The sequence below is a fragment of the Wyeomyia smithii genome, chromosome 3 (genome assembly GCF_029784165.1).
Source record: "Wyeomyia smithii strain HCP4-BCI-WySm-NY-G18 chromosome 3, ASM2978416v1, whole genome shotgun sequence".
NCBI classification, from domain to species: Eukaryota; Metazoa; Arthropoda; class Insecta; order Diptera; family Culicidae; genus Wyeomyia; species Wyeomyia smithii.
In genome coordinates this window covers 174,574,877-174,599,428 of record NC_073696.1, presented here as the reverse complement: position 1 = coordinate 174,599,428, position 24,552 = coordinate 174,574,877, and the positions used below count along the sequence as shown (strand labels likewise).

The following is a 24,552-nucleotide window of genomic DNA, read 5'->3' as shown; positions in this document are numbered from 1 at the left end:
GCTCTCATGCATACGTAAATTGCTTGAAAAAATGATCCTGCGTAGACTTGACAACTGGGCAGAAACATCTAACCAACTATCAGAGACCCAGTTCGGCTTTCGTAGGGGCAAGGGCCCTAACGATTGCCTGGCATTGCTAGCCACAGAAGCGGAAACGGCTCTTGGCAGCAAACAACAAATGACCTCGGTTTTCCTGGATATCACAGGCGCATTTGATTCAGTTTCAATCGAAATTCTTTCCGAGAAACTGCATCAGAGAGGATTCTCCCCTATATTAACAAACTTTTTGATCAACCTGCTGTCTGAAAAGCATTTACTTTTCAACCACGGTTCTTCAACAATAACACGAACAAGCTACATGGGTCTCCCCCAAGGCTCTTGTCTGAGTCCGCTGTTGTACAACTTCTACATCAGTGACATCGACACATGCTTGACGGACGGCTGTACAATGCGCCAGTTAGCTGACGACTGCGTTGTATCAGTCACGGCGACTCTAGCTGTAGACATGAAAAACAGCCTGCAAAATACGCTAGATAATCTGACCGGTTGGGCCAGTTGTCTTGGAATCGAATTCTCGCTTGAAAAAACGGAGATGGTAGTCTTTTCAAAAAAGCGACCACCACTTCGCTTCGAGCTAGTTCTGTCCGGAATACCCACCACTCAGTCACCTAGCTTCAAGTATCTACACAGTAAAGAAAATTTACATTACTTTAAATGCATATAAATGGAGCATTGGAAACCACATAATATTCCGTGTGGCATTATATTCACATGCAAAGTTAATGAATATATTGTGAATTTGCATGCATATTTATATTCGAAGCTTTAAGTTTATATCAATTAACGTACAAATTTACATGTCTTAAAACGATTCTGTATTGTACATTATTTACGGTGTGAAATTGTATATGTTTTTCACTTTATGTGCTAGAAATCGTTATGTGCTTTCATTTGTATTAGTTGTAAATTTCATTTTTTGGAACTGTGTAGGAGTATGGTATGACTCTAAGTGCACATGCGAAAAACATATCAATTACCTGAAGCAAAGATGCCAACCGAGAATTAATTTTCTTCGGATGGTAACAGGAACATCATGGGGAGCGCATCCAGAGGATTTAATACGACTCTACCAAACCACTATTCTGCCCGTAATAGAATACGGCAGCATATGCTTCAGAGGAGTCGCAGCCTCACACATGCTGAAGCTAGAGAGGATACAATACCGTTGTTTGCGTATCGCTCTAGGCTGCATGCAATCGACACATACCATGTCTCTAGAGGTCATTGCGGGAGTACTACCACTCAAAGAGAGGCTATTTGAGTTGGCTCTTCGTTTCCTCATCAGATCGGAGATAGCAAACCCAATGATAATCGAGAACTATGAGAGGTGTTTGGAAGTTGTTCAGAAACCCTGTATGTCAGTATACCAGCGGTTCATGACCATGGAGATAAACCCTTCGGTTGTTGCTCCATCCCGTGAGATTTCAACATCGCTCAACAATTCTTCTGTTGTATTTGATTTGACGATGAAACAAGAAATCCATGGAATTCCCGAACACCTTAAACCAACAGTTGTGCCATTAATATTTTCGGCAAAATTTGGTCACCTCCCAGAACAGAACTCCTTTTTCACGGACGGATCTGTGATGGATGGACAATCCGGATATGGCATTTTTAACACAGATCATCACATATCCCGCAAACTGGCACAGCCTTGCTCCATATATGTAGCTGAATTAGCTGCCATACACAATTCGCTGCGAATTATCGAGCTCAAGACACCAGGCAATTATTTCATCTTCTCGGACAGCCTCAGTTCTATCGAAGCTCTCCGATCGATTAAACCGGTCAAGCACCCGTCCTATTTCCTTCCGGAAATTAGACGGATATTAGAAGTGCTGGTTGATCGGTCTTTCATTATCTGCTTTGTGTGGGAAAAGGGGTGCCATAGAAGGAGATATATTTGATAGACCGATCATCTATACCGAGTATTTTCACCTGCCTCGACAACTGGCCCTGGCAAACTGGCAGGAAAAATGGGATAAAGACGATCTTGGGCGATGGATGCACTCGATTTTGCCCAAAGTGTCTACAAAAGCTTGGTTCAAAGGGTTAGATTTAACTCGAGATTTCATTCGAGTTATTTCGCGCCTAATGTCCAATCACTATGTTGCAAACGCACACCTTTATCGAATAAACTTAGTCGATAGTAATCTGTGCGAATGTGGAGGGTACGAAGATATAGATCACATAGTCTTCGTATGCCCTAAGTACCACAGAGCAAGGACCAAGCTTATTGATTCTCTCCGAAAACAGAAAGTGACATTTACAATGCAAGTACGGGATGCGCTTGCTAGCCGCAACCCAGCGCTTGTAATACCTATTTATGACTTTTTAAGAGATATCAAGTATCGAATTTGATTATCTCCTTGCTTCTTCTTCTTATTTTTCCAACACAACCTCCATCAAAAAGTTTCACACTAATTCTGTTCCTTTTTTTTTCTTTTATTGATCTTTTTAGAGACACATGAATCATCGCTTCTTTCTGAGAGACATGATCCACCAAACATAGATATAAGTTTTGATTTCTAAAGATATAAGGAACCATCACACCTTAACGAATAGTATTAAGAATCGATATTCACTCATAAGAGAAGAACTTCATTTATTATTGTTATTGTTAGCCGTAGGTTTAAATGATATGTATTTTTTAATTGTATTTATAAAAGAGAAAAGATGAGAGGGTTTTTATGCCTGTTTGAGGAGGAGCAGTCGGGATACAGGCTCTACTCAAGCTGGCTTTTCCCTACTCCAAAAAATATTCGGCCCCGTTATGCTTTGCGGTTGGGCCTAAATAAATATTAGAGTTTAAAAAAAAAAAACAGACAGATAAAATAATACTTAGCTTTGAAAACGAAGAACTGTGGTTCCTTGATCAAATTTCGCTGTGTTGGTGAATTCAAAACATATTCAGACATCTAAATCGTGAAAATATTAAAATCGTGAAAATATTAAAAAAAACAAAAAGGGAAAATGAAACAGAATGTATATATAAACTATGTAGTCGATAAAGAAACCACGTACACGTTTACTAAATAATACTACATACAATAATACAACTTTTCACGTGGAACTAACAATAAAAAGTGAAGAATTTAATTTCACGCTTAACTACAGTCCATCCATGAATGCATAAAAGTCACACTGCCAGAAAAAAGTAAAAGCATTAATTCATTTTATCTAATAAGTAACGAAGTATTATGTGGGACTGCAATGCATTCATGGATATAGACAAGAAAAGAGCTTGCACTAAGTGGTCTGGTCCACGTGTGAGAAAAATTCTTTAGAGTCAATAGATATTGTTAAGAAACTTTCTCACATAGGAGATTGCCGAGATCAGAGTAGGAAAGACTACAACATAGGTATCTGACTCTCATCATCTCCCTTAGCTCCCTTCCCCACCCGGGAGCACGCGCCCTTGGGCTGTCAAAACTCTCATACAATAGTTTTGTGGCTCCATCTTAGGATTCCGTAAAGCTATAAGAACCCGAGATAGGAGCTCAACCACCAAGCCCAGGGATCCTGCTAATTCATTATCTTCTTGAAACAATGAAAAAAAAATATTTGATTGAACAAAGGGTTTGGTTTGATAAAACAGACGTACCTGTTCAATTGATTAAAGCCTTTAGGATTCATTAAAATGTCATGTTGCAAACGATTTTATTGAAATAATAAATTGCTTTTATTGAAATAAACTTCCCATTTTGTTGGTCAGAAAACAATCCCAACTTTTTATTAAAACAAACTAAAACATATTTGATTTGATTGGTTTCGTTTCTGCGTGTGTATGTGGTAATAGCTTAGACACGGGCACACTGTTTGTCCTCTAGTATAGACCATCGCACGGTGACGTCACGCACCTGAGTTTGACAGCTACTGGTAACTTTGTTTACCCTTTGGTGATGCATTTTTGTTCTCAAAAACAGCCGATCATTTCAATTGTGACCAAAATTTCCTTTAAATGTTGTGCGTGAGGTGCCAGTACACTAAAATCAATTATAAATTGAGCAGCATTTCCACTATACGCACACGATTGCTCCATCAGAAAAATGCACAAAATCCAAAATGTAAATAAAGTTACCACTAACTGTCAGAAATGTGAGGTGATAGAAATTCGGTGAGATAGTCTATACAGGATGACCCAACAATGTGTATTCTATTGTCGCTGCAGCACTACTCTGCAATTCGCTGGTGAGTCCAGCGACGCGAAGTTTTCCAGCAATGTCATTTTGTATGATTATTTCTCGCACAGTAGAATGCAGTTTTAATGTTCTTTGATTAAATTGACATAGTTTTGCGACTAGAATACATTCAAAACTATTAGAAAATATTACAGTGGCACATTTCGGGATATTTTATGTTGGATCAATTTTTGTTGTTGTTGAATTCGCTGGAAAATCCTTGTCAGACGAGCGACTCGTCGCTTCCGATTTTTCTCTGCATGCACAATATACAGGATAACCCAACAATTCGTATTCCCTCTGAGTATTGCTAGTACAGGTCGGACTCGATTATATACAGTCTCCGCATAGTTTTCACTGTATATAATCGAATCCTGTATATAATCGAATCAGAAAAAAAAATTTTTTTTGTTTATTTTGCATAAATATTTTGTTGTTTTTGAATAAATAAGTAGGATTTTTGTGACTAACCCCCTTAAAGTAGCTTTTTGTTTAAATTTTCCGTATGGGTTGCAACACTTTGCCAACTCTTTCCCGTTTCCTGAGCGTTACATAATTTGTAAACGTTCCCTCGCGAAATTTCTGTTTTAGATCAGCTTTACTTTACTTGAAACATTATGGCTCAAAAACCAACGTTTTGGGTCAAAAAATGTTGCGTTACGTCATATTGGACTGAAGGGAACGTCCATTAATTACGTACCGTAAATAAAAACTATTTTCGACCCCCACTTTCCTCTAGGTAACGCTCTTTGTATAGATCTTCAAAATTTTAAGTATTGATTGCGACGTTTCGACAGATCTCTACCTCCCCCAAGCGTTACGTATTTTTGGACGATCCCTATACGACATTGCTGCTTTAGGTAAGTTATACTTAAAATTGAAAAAAAAAATATTTTTTTTATAATTCGATTATATACAATTTTGTATATAATCGAATCATATATAATCAAGTCAATATATAATCGAGTCTGTATATAATCGAGTCCGACCTGTACTAACTAGTAATACTCAGAGGATAAAGATAAGTGAAGAGAATGTTGTGAGCCAAACGAACATGTCAAAATCTGAGCCAAACGAACAAGAAAGGTAACACATTGAAAGGTATTGCAATCAGGTACAATGAAGGATATATTTTTCTTAACGCGTTTTTCATGTTCTATTGCTAAACAATGAATTGAGAATTTTTAAAATTGCTGTATCATAGTGATTTTCAACTGGTGGTTCACAAACCTTCTGTATGGTCAACAAGATAATGATCAATTATGGTAGAGGCAAATACAGACGTCCAAGCAAGAACAACATTGATCAAAATTTCCGTGTAAATTTTCAAAGTAAATTGCGTTATAAATCACTTGTACACTAGCGCCGCCTGGTGACCTTATCGCTACAATACATTTTTTTCGCTGGTGCACGAGGCTGGCGGTACTTATAGCGCTATCTGGTTACGGATTGCTACTACAAAAAACTTTACACAAGTTTGGAACTCAGCTTGGACGTCTGTCTGCGGTAGAGGTATATCAAATTAGACATAAACATAAAATTTAACACCTGCACGGTTTTTGTGATGCACTTTATTATTTCTCAGGAGCTCCACCGTCACCATCAGTTATACGAGTCAAATGAAAAAGTTAGTCTATATTGCGCTTTGAGAAGAGATCTGGCAACTCTGACATGAAAAACCTAGGTGCCAAATTGGCGCTTTTTCATCGCTTATCTCTCTCTCTCTGAGTATCTCTAGTACACGGAAAACGAAAAGTACCCATTTTCATATCGATTTCACTCAACGGCGTCGTTCCGTGCAGGAAGCCAATTTTGAGTAGTTGTAGATTAATTCAATAGAAGGTATATAATACTAAGAGTAATAATACGTCACAAATACCCAACGTTTAGTTCAATCTTCTAAACTAGGCCTTGGGTAGAGTTCAGCTAATTTCATTCGATTGAATTAATATTAGATGAAAAAAGCGGATCATTGAAAAAAAATCTATAAAATTTATTTCAAAACCTACTCATGTACCTTCTAATTTGGTGTAACTGGCTTCATTAATTTCCCCTTTAAGTGCCTCCGTTCCTAGCTCCATTCTCACAATGCAATTTCAATCTTAATTGGCGGCTATTATTTAAAAACAGAAGCACAAAAGCACGTTCTTCACTTAACATCAGCAATTTAAAACCGAAACTACCAATACCAAAGAAAACTTTGCCACTTTCGCGAAATCAATTTCATCACGCGGGTTATGAATTTTTAACCAGTTGGATTTTTCATCCAATGTTGGGTTCAAACTACTCAATGTTGACTTTTTGTCAAAACACCATTACTGAGTAAAAGCATGTTTAAAATAAATTAAGTTGAAATGACTCAGCGATAGCATTGCGAACTACCCAACACGTAAGTTGTATAAGGTTTACATCATTTCAGGTAGTTTGTACCCTCCGGTTGGGTAGATTTTGTTTTCCGTGTACTAACCGTATTTTCATCAATTAGCACTGGGACTTTTTAGCGGTGTCATATTTTTGATGGATAGGAAACTTGTAAAAATTGTTTTAAAGAGATTTTGCAAAAACTTCCGAATCAAAGCAATCTGTCTTGGCATAAAACATGGTAAGTTTTGATATCTGTATATTTCAAGATAAGAAGCTAATCAACACATTAAGCATGATATGTCAGCTATGACAGCTTGGCTCTTCAGAGTTGTTAGATTTCAGATTTGTAAATTTATTACAAGTATTGTAATTTCTTCACTGAATGAGCGAATAATGATATATTTTAACAATGATTTTAGCATAAGCTAAAGCTAAACCAGAAGGATAAAGTGAAAAAATTCATATCACTCACACAGACAGGAGAACAAACTGCAATCTATTGTTTGCAAAACAATGACTGGAAGCTAGATTTATCATGCGACAATTATTTCCAAAATCCAGATATCTACTACCGTGAGTTGGATCGTAAGAAAATTGAACAACTATTCAATCGATATCGCGATCCCACCGATCCAAACAAAATAAATTCAGACGGTGTAGTCAAATTTCTAGATGATCTGCATCTTAGTCCAGAATCAAAGCTGGTGTTGATTATTGCATGGCGATTTAAAGCGGAAACTCAGTGCGAATTCACAAAGGATGAATTTGTCAACGGATTCAGTGACTTAGGTGTAGATAGCATAGATAAGCTCAAGGCAAAGCTACCCTTACTCGAAGTGGAATTAAAAGACCCAATGAAATTTAAGGATTTCTATCAATTCACCTTCAACTACGCAAAAGATCCTGGTCAGAAGGGATTAGATCTAGAGATGGCCATTGCATACTGGAATATAGTACTTAAGGATAGATTTAAGTTTCTGGAACTTTGGTGCAAATTTTTAGTGGTATGCAGATCATTATCAAATCGTCGCAATTTATAATCGCTTTTTTTTTAGGAAAATCATAAGCGGTCAATTCCAAAAGATACATGGAATTTGCTATTAGATTTCGCAACATATATCGACGACAGTATGTCGAATTATGATGCTGAAGGAGCCTGGCCCGTATTAATTGACGACTTCGTTGAATGGTGTCAGCAGCAGAATAAGATAAGTCATCAGTCGGTAATTACTTCCACCAGCGCAGTTGCCAGTACTGTCTATTTACCGTCCACATCTACGTCGGCCGTTACTTCACCATCATCGACGGTTCAAAATCCCTACTGCTCTAGTAAAGGTAATCCGTACAGTAGCAGCAGTAGCAGTACGGCTAACATGTACTACTAAAACGACTGTCGCTTTCATTCTTATAGTTACCCTTGTCAATCCCGCTTGATAAAGGTTGTTTCGGTATGTCTTCAACTGAGGAGAAAAGTTTCCACTATTCTCATTTTTTTGGTTTGTTGATCTTGTAGAACGGATTTCCATTTTTATTCTCCCAAGCTTCTACGAAGGCAATTTTCTAAAGAAAATCTTGCTGGTCGTAGAATCTTGCCATTGTTGAGTCGTTTTGCGTATTTGACGAAAGGTAAAAATATTATATTTCATGTATAAGTCGTGCAAAGAGTACATAAGCAGGACATAAATACTATACAGATCCTACAGAAACTCAGTTTAAAAAAATAGAAACAGTAGTGCAAATTATAACTTTCAGTTTGTCTATAGGTCCTAACTCTTCGATAGCAAAACTGAAAACGTAAGAACTATTGAAACTCATTGAATGTTGAAAAATATATGCTACATTATCGAAAATAATGTAGTCATGAAAAATAGTTCTGTGTTTACGAGTCTTTTTTTTCGTGAAACATAAATAGAGAAATTTTTCCGCAAACATTCCCATATTCGCGTTCACGCTCCGAAAATCATGGCCCTTATACAGAAGTCGAGTAGATTCCATTTGACCATGTGTTGCTCGTCGAAGCTTTTGTAATAAAAAGGGTGAAAAAAAAACTGCGATTGGGAGCCGTCTGGACCTTCTTGTACAAAAGATCGGCTCTGTGGTGCGAAGCTTCATTTATAGCGTCGATCCAAAGACAATCGAGATTCAAAGCTTTAGGACAGACTAAAATTGATGTATAAAATTAAAACAACCCGAAAACAAATCATCGGGTTTAACAAACCATAACCTTTAGGGTCTTATGTGAGGTTTAACAGAAATTAAAGTTCCGTGTTCGGGTTGGGTACGGATTTGAAAAATATTAAACACATTCATAATATTCATAAAAAACTCGTCCAGTTTCAGATGTTATAGTCAAATAAAAATAATGACTACACTAGAAAAAATCGACACGTTAGTTCTGTGCTAATAGATGAAACATTTCATATCTACGTGGAATACACTTGCCTTTCAGTTCACAGCACAAAATCACTTCGGTTTGCCATGTTATGCATACCAAAAACAATCTTCTTACACTCGGATTTCAATGCTAAAACACGTCAAATGCCAAAATACTGTGAATTGCATTAAAAATTAATATGGTTCGACATGTTAAATTTATTGGGTTGGTTCATTAGTATTCAATGCAAAGAGCATTTGGTAGGAGCGTGTGATTTTTTTTCAGCGTACACTTTAGCAAATTTGTCACTGTGTATTTTAATATTCTATAACTATTTCAATATTCTGCAATCCACATAGTTGTTTCTACTGATTAGTGATTGAGAAAAATCCTCTTCCGTTTTTAGAAATTGCTAGATATAGGCATTAAATGGTTGGAAGAAAAAAAATCTGAGTTTTTGTGCGCCGAGTCATGGTAACCATTTAATAGTTAATGAACTGAAATCCATGTCTATAGTCTATGTTTACAAACAACACAATAATTCAAGGATCATAAACAATTTTCTTGCATTCTTTGGTGTATTCTCTAATAACAAATCAAAATGAATACAAAACTTCTTCAAGCTTCTACGAAGGCAATTTTCTAAAGAAAATCTTGCTGGTCGTAGAATCTTGCCATTGTTGAGTCGTTTTGCGTATTTGACGAAAGGTAAAAATATTATATTTCATGTATAAGTCGTGCAAAGAGTACATAAGCAGGACATAAATACTATACAGATCCTACAGAAACTCAGTTTAAAAAATAGAAACAGTAGTGCAAATTATAATTTTCAGTTTGTCTATAGGTCCTAACTCTTCGATAGCAAAACTGAAAACGTAAGAACTATTGAAACTCATTGAATGTTGAAAAATATATGCTACATTATCGAAAATAATGTAGTCATGAAAAATAGTTCTGTGTTTACGAGTCTTTTTTTTCGTGAAACATAAATAGAGAAATTTTTCCGCAAACATTCCCATATTCGCGTTCACGCTCCGAAAATCATGGCCCTTATACAGAAGTCGAGTAGATTCCATTCGACCATGTGTTGCTCGTCGAAGCTTTTGTAATAAAAAGGGTGAAAAAAATCACAGGAAGGTTGTGTGCAAAGCCACGACCGCAAGGTTGAAGTAGAATACTTTTACAAGAAAGATAACCCGCTAAGCGCTACCCATTGCTATGCCACAGCTGTGGCCGCTTTCCGCTATCGCTGGCATCCACTTCATTGCTACTGCTGCTGCTAAAGGATGACTGCTGTTGTCGCTGTCTAGAACTATTATGAGCGGCTTCGGCTAAAACAGACTCTTATATAGGCCAAATAGCATGTTTTAAACTGCAAGGTATATGATTCTGTCAACTGTGCTTGGGAAGCAATCATATAACGACCAGTCAGAGGTCGAATTTTTCGTTTTGACAAGGCTTGACTTTTTTCAATAGTACAATAGTTTGAATAATAAAATTACAGTTATCTTCATTTGGGAAGAATCTTAGAAGATTTTGCAATCTATTGCTGCAAGAACGAAGGAAATCCATCGAATACTAACCGATTTATTAGCATTTGAAATTGGACATATTTTTCATTTTTTTCGATTTTAGATTTTCATTTCACATCCCTATGTAGCCGAACTTCCTGAGAGAAGTATTCTACTTCAAAAAACTGCGATTGGGAGCCGTCTGGACCTTCTTGTACAAAAGATCGGCTCTGTGGTGCGAAGCTTCATTTATAGCGTCGATCCAAAGACAATCGAGATTTAAAGCTTTAGGACAGACTAAAATTGATGTATAAAATCAAAACAACCCGAAAACAAATCATCGGGTTTAACAAACCATAACATTTAGGGTCTTATGTGAGGTTTAACAGAAATTAAAGTTCCGTGTTCGGGTTGGGTACGGATTTTAAAAATATTAAACACATTTATAATATTCATAAAAAACTCGTCCAGTTTCAGATGTTATAGTCAAATAAAAATAATGACTACACTAGAAAAAATCGACACGTTAGTTCTGTGCTAATAGATGAAACATTTCATATCTACGTGGAATACACTTGCCTTTCAGTTCACAGCACAAAATCACTTCGGTTTGCATGTTATGCATACCAAAAACAATCTTCTTACACTCGGATTTCAATGCTAAAACACGTCAAATGCCAAAATACTGTGAATTTCATTAAAAATTAATATGGTTCGACATGTTAAATTTATTGGGTTGGTTCATTAGTATTCAATGCAAAGAGCATTTGGTAGGAGCGTGTGATTTTTTTTCAGCGTACACTTTAGCAAATTTGTCACTGTGTATTTTAATATTCTATAACTATTTCAATATTCTGCAATCCACATAGTTGTTTCTACTGATTAGTGATTGAGAAAAATCCTCTTCCGTTTTTAGAAATTGCTAGATATAGGCATTAAATGGTTGGAAGAAAAAAAATCTGAGTTTTTGTGCGCCGAGTCATGGTAACCATTTAATAGTTAATGAACTGAAATCCATGTCTATAGTCTATGTTTACAAACAACACAATAATTCAAGGATCATAAACAATTTTCTTGCATTCTTTGGTGTATTCTCTAATAACAAATCAAAATGAATACAAAACAAAATTTACATACTGGGCTCTATAAAATGAAAAATATTATATCTTACAAGTTATGCAGTTTCAAATAAACTAACTACCCTGGTTCAACAACTGAACAACTGAAAAATTAAAAAACACAGCCAATTGCTTTTGAATAAAAATTGTATATTACACATTTTCAGCTGGAGAAAAAAGAAATATACAACAGAGAAATCGGGGAAGATAACTTGAACGTTACTAAGAACATTAACTACAAAGTTTAATTCGAGTCGTAAGTGAGACTTAGTTTTCGTTCTCGGTACTTGGTTAATCCAGTTCGCAAAAGTTGTCTATTTTCAAAGCTCCATGTTAACAAACTAACACTAATACATAGGACACCAATAAGCATGTGATATAATATTGAATGACCTCTGAAGTAAGATTCGGAAATTTTGCAAACAAAACCGCAAGTGATTAAAACGACAAGAAACATAGAACCTGGAAGAAAACTTGATAATGGATTAAGTCCTATTTTCCTGAAATTTGTGTATATATAGTACAGGCTATAGCTGGTACGACATCCCATGTTGAAGCAATTGGCCAATATGAAACCAACTGGGCCTATCCAATTTGTCAGTTTATATGAAAGCATTAGAAATGCTACAGAGAAAACAGCCATGTAATAGTTATATGTATCGATCTGTTTCGATGTGTTTGTGGCAAACATATACCCTTCTGTAACACCATTGATGGCTAATAGTACAATAGCTAACGAATGCCATCGCAATAGAACTTCTGGCAATCCACCTTCGACAAAATCTGCTCCACCATAAAGCAATAAAATAGTTCCTGAATAACTTTGTCCAAACACAAGACCCAACAATCCAATGGATGTAACAGTTTTACACACATATGATAATACCAAGCAAGCTTCGTTCACTTTTTTTTGATTTTGTTGAGAAAGATCAACGTCGCGGGCGATCGTCTGTGTGAAATAGAAGTAGCTGCTGTCCTCGATTGGACGAAAAATGAATCGGGCAGCTAGACTACCCATGTTATTTACAACGTCATAGGTAGCTTGTTCACTGAACGTCAGAACAGGGCTTACAGACATGACATATTTCTCTCCTTCAGTCAAAACTTGCTTCAAAATACCTTGCTTGGCAAAACTCAATACTAGAAGCTTCAGATCTGAGTTGAATGTGGGATTCTAAAAAACATAAATTTTAGTCAATAAACAAAGATTATGCAAAATAAAATTACCGGATTTGGAAGAGATCCCGGAAACATATCCTTAATTGATTGAAATGGAAAATCATCCATATTTTCGTAGTGGTTCCCGAAAGTTTTTCGTAATTCATACTTATCATCCACCTTTTTGGACTCTATTCGATAGTGGTCTAAACGTGGAATATACACGTAAAAAAATCCATAGTTTCCAACTATAATTGTAAGTGCGCTTATAATTTGAGCAATTCCGAAAGCGTAGATAGTTATTGTTTTGTTAAGCAGTACAATTGCGATAAAGACAAATGACCGAATAAAAATGTGTGTGGTGTCCATAACTACTTTTAGCTTGACAAAACAGAACACCTGAGAAACAAAAATTGGCACTTCCGCAAAAAGTTCTATGATGCAGGAGAATGCTATAGCGTAGCATCCGAATCTGTATTGGACGTAGAAATGATCTTCTACTGCTGACAGCCATCGAAGCCATATGTAAAGACAAGGTATAGAAAGAAGACAACAAATCGGAACTCTATAAAAAAAAGAAGATTTATCGTACAGATTTGTTTGTTGAACTAAAATCATACGTTATCCACAGTTGATTTATTAGCTGGGCCCAATTACAATGTTTATTATGTTTCGAACTTAGGGCTGCCCGGAAAATTGCTTCTTTTGATAAAAATAAAAGAGTACTTTCCAAAAGAAGTAATCGTACATTGGTAATACCAAGGACATCTCGTCCGATACTTCGAACAATGAAGGCATTTATAGCGAATGTGATGCACCTACAAAATATCTTTAAAACAACAAGAAAATTTGAATATTTTTAGATATACCTAATTGATTTTACACACCTGAAAGATGATACTGAATGAAGCGTTTTGTAAACTACTGGCTAAAATATTTCTCGCCATTCTTTACACAAAATTTTAAATACAAAAGTCTTGAACGTTATTTGAATACACAGGTAACTTTTAAAGCGAAAATTACTCAATTGCGTCCATTCGCGTTGACGGTGTTGCTGATATTTGTTTGGTTTCTTCGTGCGAAAAAGAAAGAAGGAAATATTTTTGCTTTTGTCTTCACGCACATTTTGACAATTACATACGAGAGTTCACGTAGGTGCAAACAGCCTTCGAAATCTCTTTCAACGCGAATAAACCGAATTGAAAAAACAGTATAGTATAACTCCTACTGAAAATACCACAAAAACAAAGTAGCAATGTATGCAAGAGAAAGGAATGATGATCAAGAAACAGCTGTCGTGTCCGTCGTGTGTCAGTCTTTTTAAACACTACACTGATACAAATACATTTTTCGGAAAGGGGTTTTGAACCAGAGTCTATGTGTAGATAGAGTCGCGCAAAGAGAAAATCCATCGTTTCGGCAACACAGTTTTTGTGCCGTTTGTTGCCAAGAACTATACAGTTCTGTTTTTCACCATGCATAAGCGAACATCATTTTTTGAAATTCTTCACAAGGTACACAGTTTCGAAAGATAACACCGGTGATGCTTTGTTAAATTTAACTGAACCAGTGTACAGGTTTAATGTTGGATTGGAATGTGTAGTTAAAACTTCGGAAAAACACATATTCTTTATCACGCTTAATTACAACACTTTTCATCCACTCCTAACATCATCACCTTGTTTATTTACATTGCTCGATTGGTACCCTCGTTTGACACTGATTTGGTTCCTTTGGTTTCATCTTTGCGCGACTCTATATTATAAACATAGACTCTGTTTTGAACAGCAGAGTCTTTGTTTATAATATAGAGTCGCACAAAGTTGAAACCAAAGAAACCAATTTAACGTCAAACAAGGGTACCAATCGAGCAATGTAAATAAACAAAGTGATAATGTTAGGAGCAGAGATGCCAGGTCATTTTTCTAAATGTCTTCACGTATTAATAAAAAAATGTCTTCACATGTCTTCCAACTCGATATGGCTCGTTAGAACCGACCAAAGACTGAAAAAGTTACCGGCAAATCAAAATCTGTCGAGCAAAAAAGGCCACCTTACTTACTTACTTTACTTTGTTGGCTAACGGACCGTTAAGCCTGTATCAGACTGACCGTTGTAGCGGTTGACCGCTACCGTTCCGTTCCTTTTCGACCAATCAGAGCACAGCGGTCGACTGTCGCTTGTTGTTGTTGTTGTAAAAAATAGAATTATTTCTATTTTTGCCGCCAACCGTTCCCAACGGTTGGCGACTGCTGTCATTGACATGGCAAAGGCAAACGTGCCTCTTCACACCTACACAAAGTTACATATAGAGACTTATCGAATAAAAATGTGTGCTTCTCTTATTGGCACACACGACAGCCAGTCAAAACATTATTAGCACCGACAACGCTGCTTGGCGATGTCAAATTTCGACCAACGGGAACGGAAAGGAAAAAAAGAAGTTTTGTTTTGATCGTGCGCTAGGAACTTGTTTTTAATGAATCAGTGTTTCGTTTGTTAGAAATAGTTCCAGTGCAAGTGAAAAAAAACTTGGCCGTTCGTGCCTCTCCGGAGGAATATAGTCATACGGCGTTTTTGTCGTGTTCGCGTAGTGTTTGTTTGGTGATGCTGAATCAGCAGGAATCACGTAGGAAAACCAGCGAACAAATTGGACACTAAATCCAGTCGTCCTCTGGAAGCTACCGACGATGTTCGAGGATGAATCCGGGTTCGGAGCACGGCATCGGCGCTGGTACCGACTGCATGGGCATCTCCTTCGCTATTGGACCTATCCTGATGATGAAAAATACAAGCCTCCGATCGGAAGTATTGATTTGCAGAAGTGCTCAGAAAGTAACTATTGCACCCAGATTGGTATGCTTACGATTGGACAAATTATTATTAGAATTCCGACGTCCACCACCGCTGGATGATGTTGAATCGCTGGTGCTAGCAAAGCAAGGCATTACTGCTATTCAGCGGTAGGTTTGTGTGAATATATGGCTTTCACCGGATACTAATATGTCGTTCTATATTTTTACAGGTATTTGCTGTCAGCTGATTGTGAGTAGTATTAAGATGAGTATCTTTGTTAGTTATTTGTTAAAATTATGAGTTCGATGAGCAGGTGAAGATTAGTGTTTTTTTTTTTAAATTTATTTGTGATGAAAGAAAAGTAAGTGAATTGAAATAAAACTTGAACCTCATCTTACATTTTTTATTTTACTGACTATAATTGAGAATTGCAACGATTTTTTCGGAACTTATTCGACATATTTTGAATGTTTACACATTAGTAAGCCTATGTACAGGGGTCAAAATAAGTAGTATAGGCAAGTGCCGGTAGGCATGACAAACCTGCTAATTTTTGGATGAATTTGATAATTGGTTACTTGATAAAAATGTTTATTTGCATCATTGGCATAGATGAAAAAACTATTTCTCAAGTGAATGTTTCATCAAGATCGGAAATCGGTAAAGAGCTCATTGAGAAATGGCTATTTCTCATCCGGAAATTCCCAGAGGAACCTGTATCAGGGGACATTTACATTTCTGCATAAAAATATAGCATGAGACAACTCCATCTTCAGGATTTTCCATAAGAAACCTTTCATATCAGGCATATTTTTCAATATAACCTGGATGCATCGAAGGAACTCGTAGTTGGAGAATTCACATATCTGCAATAAAATATAGCATGCGAAACCTTTATCTTCAGGATTGCTCTTCAGGAATTATCCAAAAGACATGTTTCCATAACATACTTTTGTCTTCCGGGTCGTAGTAACGGTACAAGCCCCGTTCTGTTTAGGCAGTTCGTATTTGGCAGTTTTCTCGTTGTTCTTTCAACCAATTCTTACTCAACAACCTTCAAAAGCAAGGTACATATTATATATTTTTGTTACCGATGAGGACAACAGCTGTTGGTCAACCGATTTCGGATTTATGCCCGAAACATATTCCTGTAATATAATGGCCATGATCAATGCAGAAGGTACTTAGAATCACAAGCAGGCCTATCCCGGTTGTGTTCAGGGCCGGCGGTTGATGTGGGCAGTGTGGGTAGTAGTACCCCTACGGAAAACGTCTCTGTGGGTACTTACCCACACGGAATTATCCCCCTCCATTGCTTACTACCCACTCGGGAAAATAATGTGACGCCGGCCCTGGTTGTGTTCCGGATACTCCCGGGTTATGAACCGAAACTCATCAAGCAAAATCAATAACGACCTGAAATCCGCAAAGTAGCCCACCAGGAAAATGTTTCTTCTAATTTCTTGAGGCAAAAACTGTCTTTCTAATAGTAGTTTTAGTGTATTTCATTTCGTTTTTACATCTTTGAGATAATCAATAATATAATATAATTTATTACGTATACACAACATTGCAGTATTGCAACACCCAGTTTGAATATTGCTACACCTCCCGAAAAGTTTAGCATCACCTGGAATAGGCGGATATCTCGTGTTTTTGACTACCAAGAAAATTGCGGTTTTCAGCAAACTTGTTCAGAAGGTCAAAGGCTACTGTATGGTGGCAAATTCAGTGTGAAATTTTACCGCTACGTGGTGCTAGTGGGCACACAATTTGTCGTATTTCAAACTCAACTAATCTCACGATTTTGACCTGCTAGAGAGTTGCGGTGTTCAGCAAACTTGTTCAGGATGCTCAAGGCTTCTACATAGTAGACAATTTAGTACTGAATCACCTCACTATGCGGCGTTAGGGTACATGTGGCTCTTCGTATTCAAACTTCAACTTATCGCGCGAATTTTACTACCCAGAAATATGTTATAACCTCCTTAAATGAAAGCTCTTCTTGAGGATAAACACACACAAGCCTACGTATTGTGTGTGGTAATCAAATTGTCAACATTCAAATTAGTTTGACCTCGTCATGTGTAAACAATTAGTGTAAATGATGTGATTGTTGAGCTAAACTAAATTCGAAACGCTCAAAACTACATGCACACTACCGCTGCGTTGCGGCTGAATTCCGCACAATACCGTCCGCCAATTACAAGCCCTTGACCTCTCGAGTAACTTTGCTGAAAATCGCAACTCTCTAAATGGTGGGATTATTGTGCTAATTAGCGTTCAAAACACTCAAAACTTCATGCACACTAGCGCTGCGTTGTGGCAGAATTCCGAACTATACTCTCATCCAATCACAAGTCCTTGACCCCTTGAACAACTTTACTGAAGACCCCAGCTCTCTAGGTTTCCAGGATCAAGAGGTAGATTTGCATTAATCTGCCCATATCAAGTGATGCTTTTCGGGGTGTTGCAATATTCAAACTGGGAGTTGCAATACTCAGTAAAGCGATTCCAAACTTATGACGGGTAGTGTATTTGTACAACAAACGCCGAACAAACAGTCTAAAGACAATATTTAATTCTTTTCGTCGGCACATGTATTGTTTACAATATTATAATAGAGAACTCACTGTTCTAAATGAAAGATTGTGATTATCCGGAGCGAAATGTTTTTAATACTCCGGATAATCGAGTCCGACTTGTACTTATTTTATGTTTTTCGCAAACCTTCTGCACGATGGGATAGGTGTGCGTTAAACGACATTGAAGCATATGTTCAAAAATATGTCTCTAAGAATATTCCAGAAGATAGGTGTCGCACGCTATATTCAATGCAAAAATGTAATTTCTCCATTCAGGGTTCCTCCGGGGCATATGGATTGTTCCGGTAGTGGCCAATGCCGTCTGTGTTCAGAAATATGTCTTTTGGATGATTCCTGAAGAGCAATCCTGAAGATAGAGGTGTCGCATGCTATATTTTATTGCAGATATGTAAATTCTCCAACTACGAGTTCCTTCGATGCATCCAGGTTATATTAAAAAATATGCCTGATATGAAAGATTCCTGATGGAAAATTCTGAAGATGGAGTTGTCTCATGCTATATTTTTATGCAGAAATGTAAATATCCCCTGATACAGGTTCCTCTGGGAATTTCCGGATGAGAAATAGCCGTTTCTCAATGAGCTCTTTACCGATTCCCGATCTTGATGAAACATTCACTTTAGAAATAGTTTTTTCATCTATGCCAATGATGCAAATAAGCATTTTTATCAGGTAACCAATCATCAAATTCATCCAAAAATTAGCAGGTTTGTCATGCCTACCGGCACTTGCCTATACTACTTATTTTGTCCCCTGTACATAGGCTTACTAATGTGTAAACATTACAAAATATGTCGAATAAGTTCCGAAAAAATCGTTGCAATTCTCAATTATAGTCAGTAAAAGATAAATGTAAGATTAGGTTCAAGTTTTATTTCAATTCACTTACTTTTCTTTCATCACAAATAAATTTAAAAAAAAAACACTAATCTTCACCTGCTCATCGAACTCATAATTTTAACAAATAACTAACACTGGCGTCAAGCTAGGTACCAAAAACCGATTCGCTGCCAGGTACCAAAAACCGGTTCGCAGTTATACGTGGCGGAAATAAAACTGAGAGAACGCAAAACTACCGCAGCGACATCTATTAAAGACTAGATGAACCTGAACCGGTTCAGGTACCAAGAACCGTTCCAGGTACCAAGAATTGTATAAGTAATAAAATAACATCTTTCAAAAAGAGAATGAGTGTTTTAACTAAATTAAAACATTCCGTAAGTTTCGATAATTGAAAAACCAAGTTATTTGGTGGCGGATGGAAAACACAAATGACTAATTTGTTAATTATAATTAACCGCATTACCTTGTACACTCCCGATCCAGAGTTACTTGAAAAATTTGTATGAAAAGTGCAAAATACCATTGATGGCACTATGCTCAATTCGTTCCATATGTCTTGCCCCATCATCATGTGAAATCTTAAGTTTGGCCTTAGGGTCTGACTCGAGTTGTGGAACTTTTAAGTTGAACATATCTAACCGGTACACAGACTCGGTGGAGTTACTTAAAAAATGTTGTATGAAAAGTGAAAAATACCATTGATGGCACTATGCTCAATTCGTTTCATATGTCTTGCCCCATCATCATGTGAAATCTTAAGTTTGGCATTAGGGTCTGACTCGAGTTGTGGAACTTTTAAGTTGAACATATTTAACCGGTACACAGACTCGGTGGAGTTACTTAAAAAAAGTTGTATGAAAAGTGAAAAATACCATTGATGGCACTATGCTCAATTCGTTCCATATGTCTTGCCTCACCTTCATGTGAAATCTTAAGTTTGGCATTAGGGTCTGACTCGAGTTGTGGAACTTTTAAGTTGAACATATCTAACCGGTACACAGACTCGGTAGAGTTACTTAAAAAAAGTTGTATGAAAAGTGAAAAATACCATTGATGGCACTATGCTCAATTCGTTCCATATGTCTTGTCTCACCTTCATGTGAAATCTTGAGTTTGGCCTTAGGGTCTGATTCGAGTTGTGGAACTTTTAAGTTGAACATATCTAACCGGTACACAGACTCGGTAGAGTTACTTAAAAAAAGTTGTATGAAAAGTGAAAAATACCATTGATGGCACTATGCTCAATTCGTTCCATATGTCTTGCCCCATCATCATGTGAAATCTTAAGTTTGGCATTAGGGTCTGACTCGAGTTGTGGAACTTTTAAGTTGAACATATCTAACCGGTACACAGACTCGGTGGAGTTACTTAAAAAATGTTGTATGAAAAGTGAAAAATACCATTAATGGCACTATGCTCAATTCGTTCCATATGTCTTGCCCCATCATCATGTGAAATCTTAAGTTTGGCATTAGGGTCTGACTCGAGTTGTGGAACTTTTAAGTTGAACATATCTAACCGGTACACAGACTCGGTGGAGTTACTTAAAAAAAGTTGTATGAAAAGTGAAAAATACCATTGATGGCACTATGCTCAATTCATTCCATATGTCTTGCCTCACCTTCATGTGAAATCTTGAGTTTGGCCTTAGGGTCTGACTCGAGTTGTGGAACTTTTAAGTTGAACATATCTAACCGGTACACAGACTCGGTAGAGTTACTTAAAAAAAGTTGTATGAAAAGTGAAAAATACCATTGATGGCACTATGCTCAATTCGTTCCATATGTCTTGTCTCACCTTCATGTGAAATCTTAAGTTTGGCATTAGGGTCTGACTCGAGTTGTGGAACTTTTAAGTTGAACATATCTAACCGGTACACAGACTCGGTAGAGTTACTTAAAAAAAGTTGTATGAAAAGTGAAAAATACCATTGATGGCACTATGCTCAATTCGTTCCATATGTCTTGCCCCATCATCATGTGAAATCTTAAGTTTGGCCTTAGGGTCTGACTCGAGTTGTGGAACTTTTAAGTTGAACATATCTAACCGGTACACAGACTCGGTGGAGTTACTTAAAAAAAGTTGTATGAAAAGTGAAAAACACCATTGATGGCACTATGCTCAATTCGTTCCATATGTCTTGCCCCATCATCATGTGAAATCTTAAGTTTGGCATTAGGGTCTGACTCGAGTTGTGGAACTTTTAAGTTGAACATATCTAACCGGTACACAGACTCGGATGAGTTACTTAAAAAAAGTTGTAGGAGAAGTGAAAAATACCATTGATCGCACTATGCTTAATTCGTTCCATATGTCTTGCCTCACCTTCATGTGAAATCTTGAGTTTGGCCTTAGGGTCTGACTCGAGTTGTGGAACTTTTAAGTTGAACATATCTAACCGGTACACAGACTCGGTAGAGTTACTTAAAAAGTTGTATGAAAAGTGAAAAATACCATTGATGGCACTATGCTCAATTCGTTCCATATGTCTTGCCCCATCATCATGTGAAATCTTAAGTTTGGCATTAGGGTCTGACTCGAGTTGTGGAACTTTTAAGTTGAACATATCTAACCGGTACACAGACTCGGATGAGTTACTTAAAAAATGTTGTATGAAAAGTGAAAAATACCATTGATGGCACTATGCTCAATTCGTTCCATATGTCTTGCCTCACCTTCATGTGAAATCTTAAGTTTGGCCTTAGGGTCTGACTCGAGTTGTGGAACTTTTAAGTTGAACATATCTAACCGGCACACAGACTCGGTAGAGTTACTTAAAAAAAGTTGTATGAAAAGTGAAAAATACCATTGATGGCACTATGCTCAATTCGTTCCATATGTCTTGCCCCATCATCATGTGAAATCTTAAGTTTGGCATTAGGGTCTGACTCGAGTTGTGGAACTTTCAAGTTGAACATATCTAACCGGTACACAGACTCGGTGGAGTTACTTAAAAAAAGTTGAACATATCTAACCGGTACACAGACTCGGTGGAGTTACTTAAAAAATGTTGTATGAAAAGTGAAAAATACCATTGATGGCACTATGCTCAATTCGTTCCATATGTCTTGCCTCACCTTCATGTGAAATCTTAAGTTTGGCCTTAGGGTCTGACTCGAGTTGTGGAACTTTTAAGTTGAACATATCTAACCGGCACACAGACTCGGTAGAGTTACTTAAAAAAAGTTGTATGAAAAGTGAAAAATACCATTGATGGCACTATGCTCAATTCGTTCCATATGTCTTGCCCCATCATCATGTGAAATCTTAAGTTTGGCATTAGGGTCTGACTCGAGTTGTGGAACTTTCAAGTTGAACATATCTAACCGGTACACAGACTCGGTAGAGTTACTTAAAAAAAGTTGTATGAAAAGTGAAAAATACCATTGATGGCACTATGCTCAATTCGTTCCATATGTCTTGCCCCATCATCATGTGAAATCTTAAGTTTGGCATTAGGGTCTGTTACTATTAACTCGTTTCTAGTTGCTTTTTACTTCCCAGCTTCGGGTCGTTACTTTGGTCTCCTGTAGAAAATTCAATTGGGCGGACTTTCAACCCACCTATACCGTTGGTCACTGAGCAAAATTCACGGATTACACACTAATACTGAGCGGAAACAAGTCAAAAGGACTCACAATTAATTTAACAAAGAACAGCTTGAAAATTACGAGACCATACAATAGTTTTATTATAATTACTTTTCGCGGGAAGGAAAGGTTAGTAGGGATAATATTACTTGCGCATATCTTTTTTTTCGCGATGAAACGTCCGTCGGGCACTCCGCTCGCTGGGGGTGTAGATGCTGATCGGGTGGCTGATTCGTTGCCTTAGAGATGCGGTGGATTCTTCGGTCGGATCCGGTCTTCTGGCCAGCTGGGCGTTGTAGTATCGGACGCAGCGGCGTCGGTGGTCACCAGTGGGGCGTCACAAGCGTAGCACCGGCTTGTCGATCGCTGGATAATCGGCTGGCGGGTAACCCGGAGGGTGTCACTGTTGCACTCTGGATGGCTCCAACTGGCTTTAACTTGCCTTTCACCACGGCCGCGGTTTTCAACGACGCGCCAAAACTAAGCGTACAAAATGGCCTTCCAATTTGGCCACAAAAGGTCTCACTAAGGGCTTTATTCCGCCAAAACTTCGACACTGGTTCTTCAACGCGCGACTACACTCCTCCGGGTTATAATCAAAAATTCTCCCGCATATTTGCTATCCGACCTTTTTATTTACAACCTGTCCGCTTTCCATCGTAGACCCTCCCTGCCGCGTAGCGCACCGCCCCGTTGTTTGTACCCGACGACTCGAAGCTTTTATAAACTTATCGTTTAGTTTGGTGCCAGGGTTTTATTTATCATTATTTGATTTTTTAGAACAATTTATTGATTTTACCTAATTTACGACTTGTTTTCTCTTAAATTTAAATTTTATATACATGCAAAATACAACAAAATAGTTTAAATAAATAATTCATATAAACAAACAATAGAAATAAAACTAAGCAAAATGGCACCAAACCGAGGCTATTAAACAAAAATTAAACAAAACTCAAACATAACATTGGAGTATGTAAATGCATAATTTTTGCTTAGACATTTACTGACAATTATTCATACGTGTAAACAAACAACAGGCATCGTCAAACACAAATTGTGGACCTGGCACTGCGGTCTGCTGACACTAAAAAAAATACAATATAAATACGAGTAAAGATCAAGCTGGCTCAGCGACCAATGGCTTTTATTGTGACCGTCAAAGAGTTTGGTCACAGGTCTGACTCGAGTTGTGGAACTTTTAAGTTGAACATATCTAACCGGTACACAGACTCGGTGGAGTTACTTAAAAAATGTTGTATGAAAAGTGAAAAATACCATTGATGGCACTATGCTCAATTCGTTCCATATGTCTTGCCCCATCATCATATGAAATCTTAAGTTTGTCCTTAGGGTCTGACTCGAGTTGTGGAACTTTTAAGTTGAACATATCTAACCGGTACACAGACTCGGTGGAGTTACTTAAAAAAAGTTGTATGAAAAGTGAAAAATACCATTAATGGCACTATGCTCAATTCGTTCCATATGTCTTGCCCCATCATCATGTGAAATCTTAAGTTTGGCCTTAGGGTCTGACTCGAGTTGTGGAACTTTTAAGTTGAACATATCTAACCGGTACACAGACTCGGTGGAGTTACTTAAAAAAAAGTTGTATGAAAAGTGAAAAATACCATTGATGGCACTATGCTCAATTCGTTTCATATGTCTTGCCCCATCATCATCTGAAATCTTGAGTTTGGCATTAGGGTCTGACTCGAGTTGTGGAACTTTTAAGTTGAACATATCTAACCGGTACACAGACTCGGTGGAGTTACTTAAAAAATGTTGTATGAAAAGTGAAAAATACCATTAATGGCACTATGCTCAATTCGTTCCATATGTCTTGCCCCATCATCATGTGAAATCTTAAGTTTGGCATTAGGGTCTGACTCGAGTTGTGGAACTTTTAAGTTGAACATATCTAACCGGTACACAGACTCGGTGGAGTTAC

At 37.3% G+C, this 24,552-nt stretch overlaps 3 protein-coding genes across 4 annotated transcripts in view; 2 read left to right on the top strand and 1 right to left on the bottom strand.

The window, feature by feature from the left end:
* The first annotated feature begins 6,683 nt into the window (after nt 1-6,683).
* On the top strand, nt 6,684-8,475 carry LOC129731027 (DCN1-like protein 1). The gene is made up of 3 exons (XM_055690742.1): nt 6,684-6,843; nt 7,025-7,609; nt 7,661-8,475. The coding sequence occupies exons 1-3, from the start codon at nt 6,841-6,843 to the stop codon at nt 7,988-7,990; spliced, it is 918 nt and encodes a 305-aa protein (XP_055546717.1). The 5' UTR covers nt 6,684-6,840; the 3' UTR covers nt 7,991-8,475.
* Nucleotides 8,476-9,177: 702 nt separating this feature from the next.
* The window catches only part of LOC129731026 (protein RFT1 homolog), a 90,968-nt gene continuing 75,593 nt past the window's right edge, over nt 9,178-24,552 (bottom strand). The window contains exons 1-5 of one of the 2 annotated variants that reach the window (XM_055690740.1): nt 13,908-14,108; nt 13,654-13,838; nt 13,387-13,595; nt 12,836-13,331; nt 9,178-12,782 (exon numbers count right to left, since the gene is read on the bottom strand). In XM_055690740.1, coding sequence (XP_055546715.1) covers nt 11,853-12,782; nt 12,836-13,331; nt 13,387-13,595; nt 13,654-13,713 — 1,695 coding nt within the window. In that variant the 5' untranslated portion in view covers nt 13,714-13,838; nt 13,908-14,108 and the 3' untranslated portion in view covers nt 9,178-11,852. Of the gene's footprint in view, nt 12,783-12,835; nt 13,332-13,386; nt 13,596-13,653; nt 13,839-13,907; nt 14,109-24,552 lie in introns of those variants that run through there. The other variant, XM_055690741.1, reaches the window with a different exon arrangement.
* LOC129731030 (anillin-like) lies at nt 15,047-15,954 on the top strand. The gene is made up of 2 exons (XM_055690745.1): nt 15,047-15,729; nt 15,792-15,954. The coding sequence occupies exons 1-2, from the start codon at nt 15,467-15,469 to the stop codon at nt 15,817-15,819; spliced, it is 291 nt and encodes a 96-aa protein (XP_055546720.1). The 5' UTR covers nt 15,047-15,466; the 3' UTR covers nt 15,820-15,954.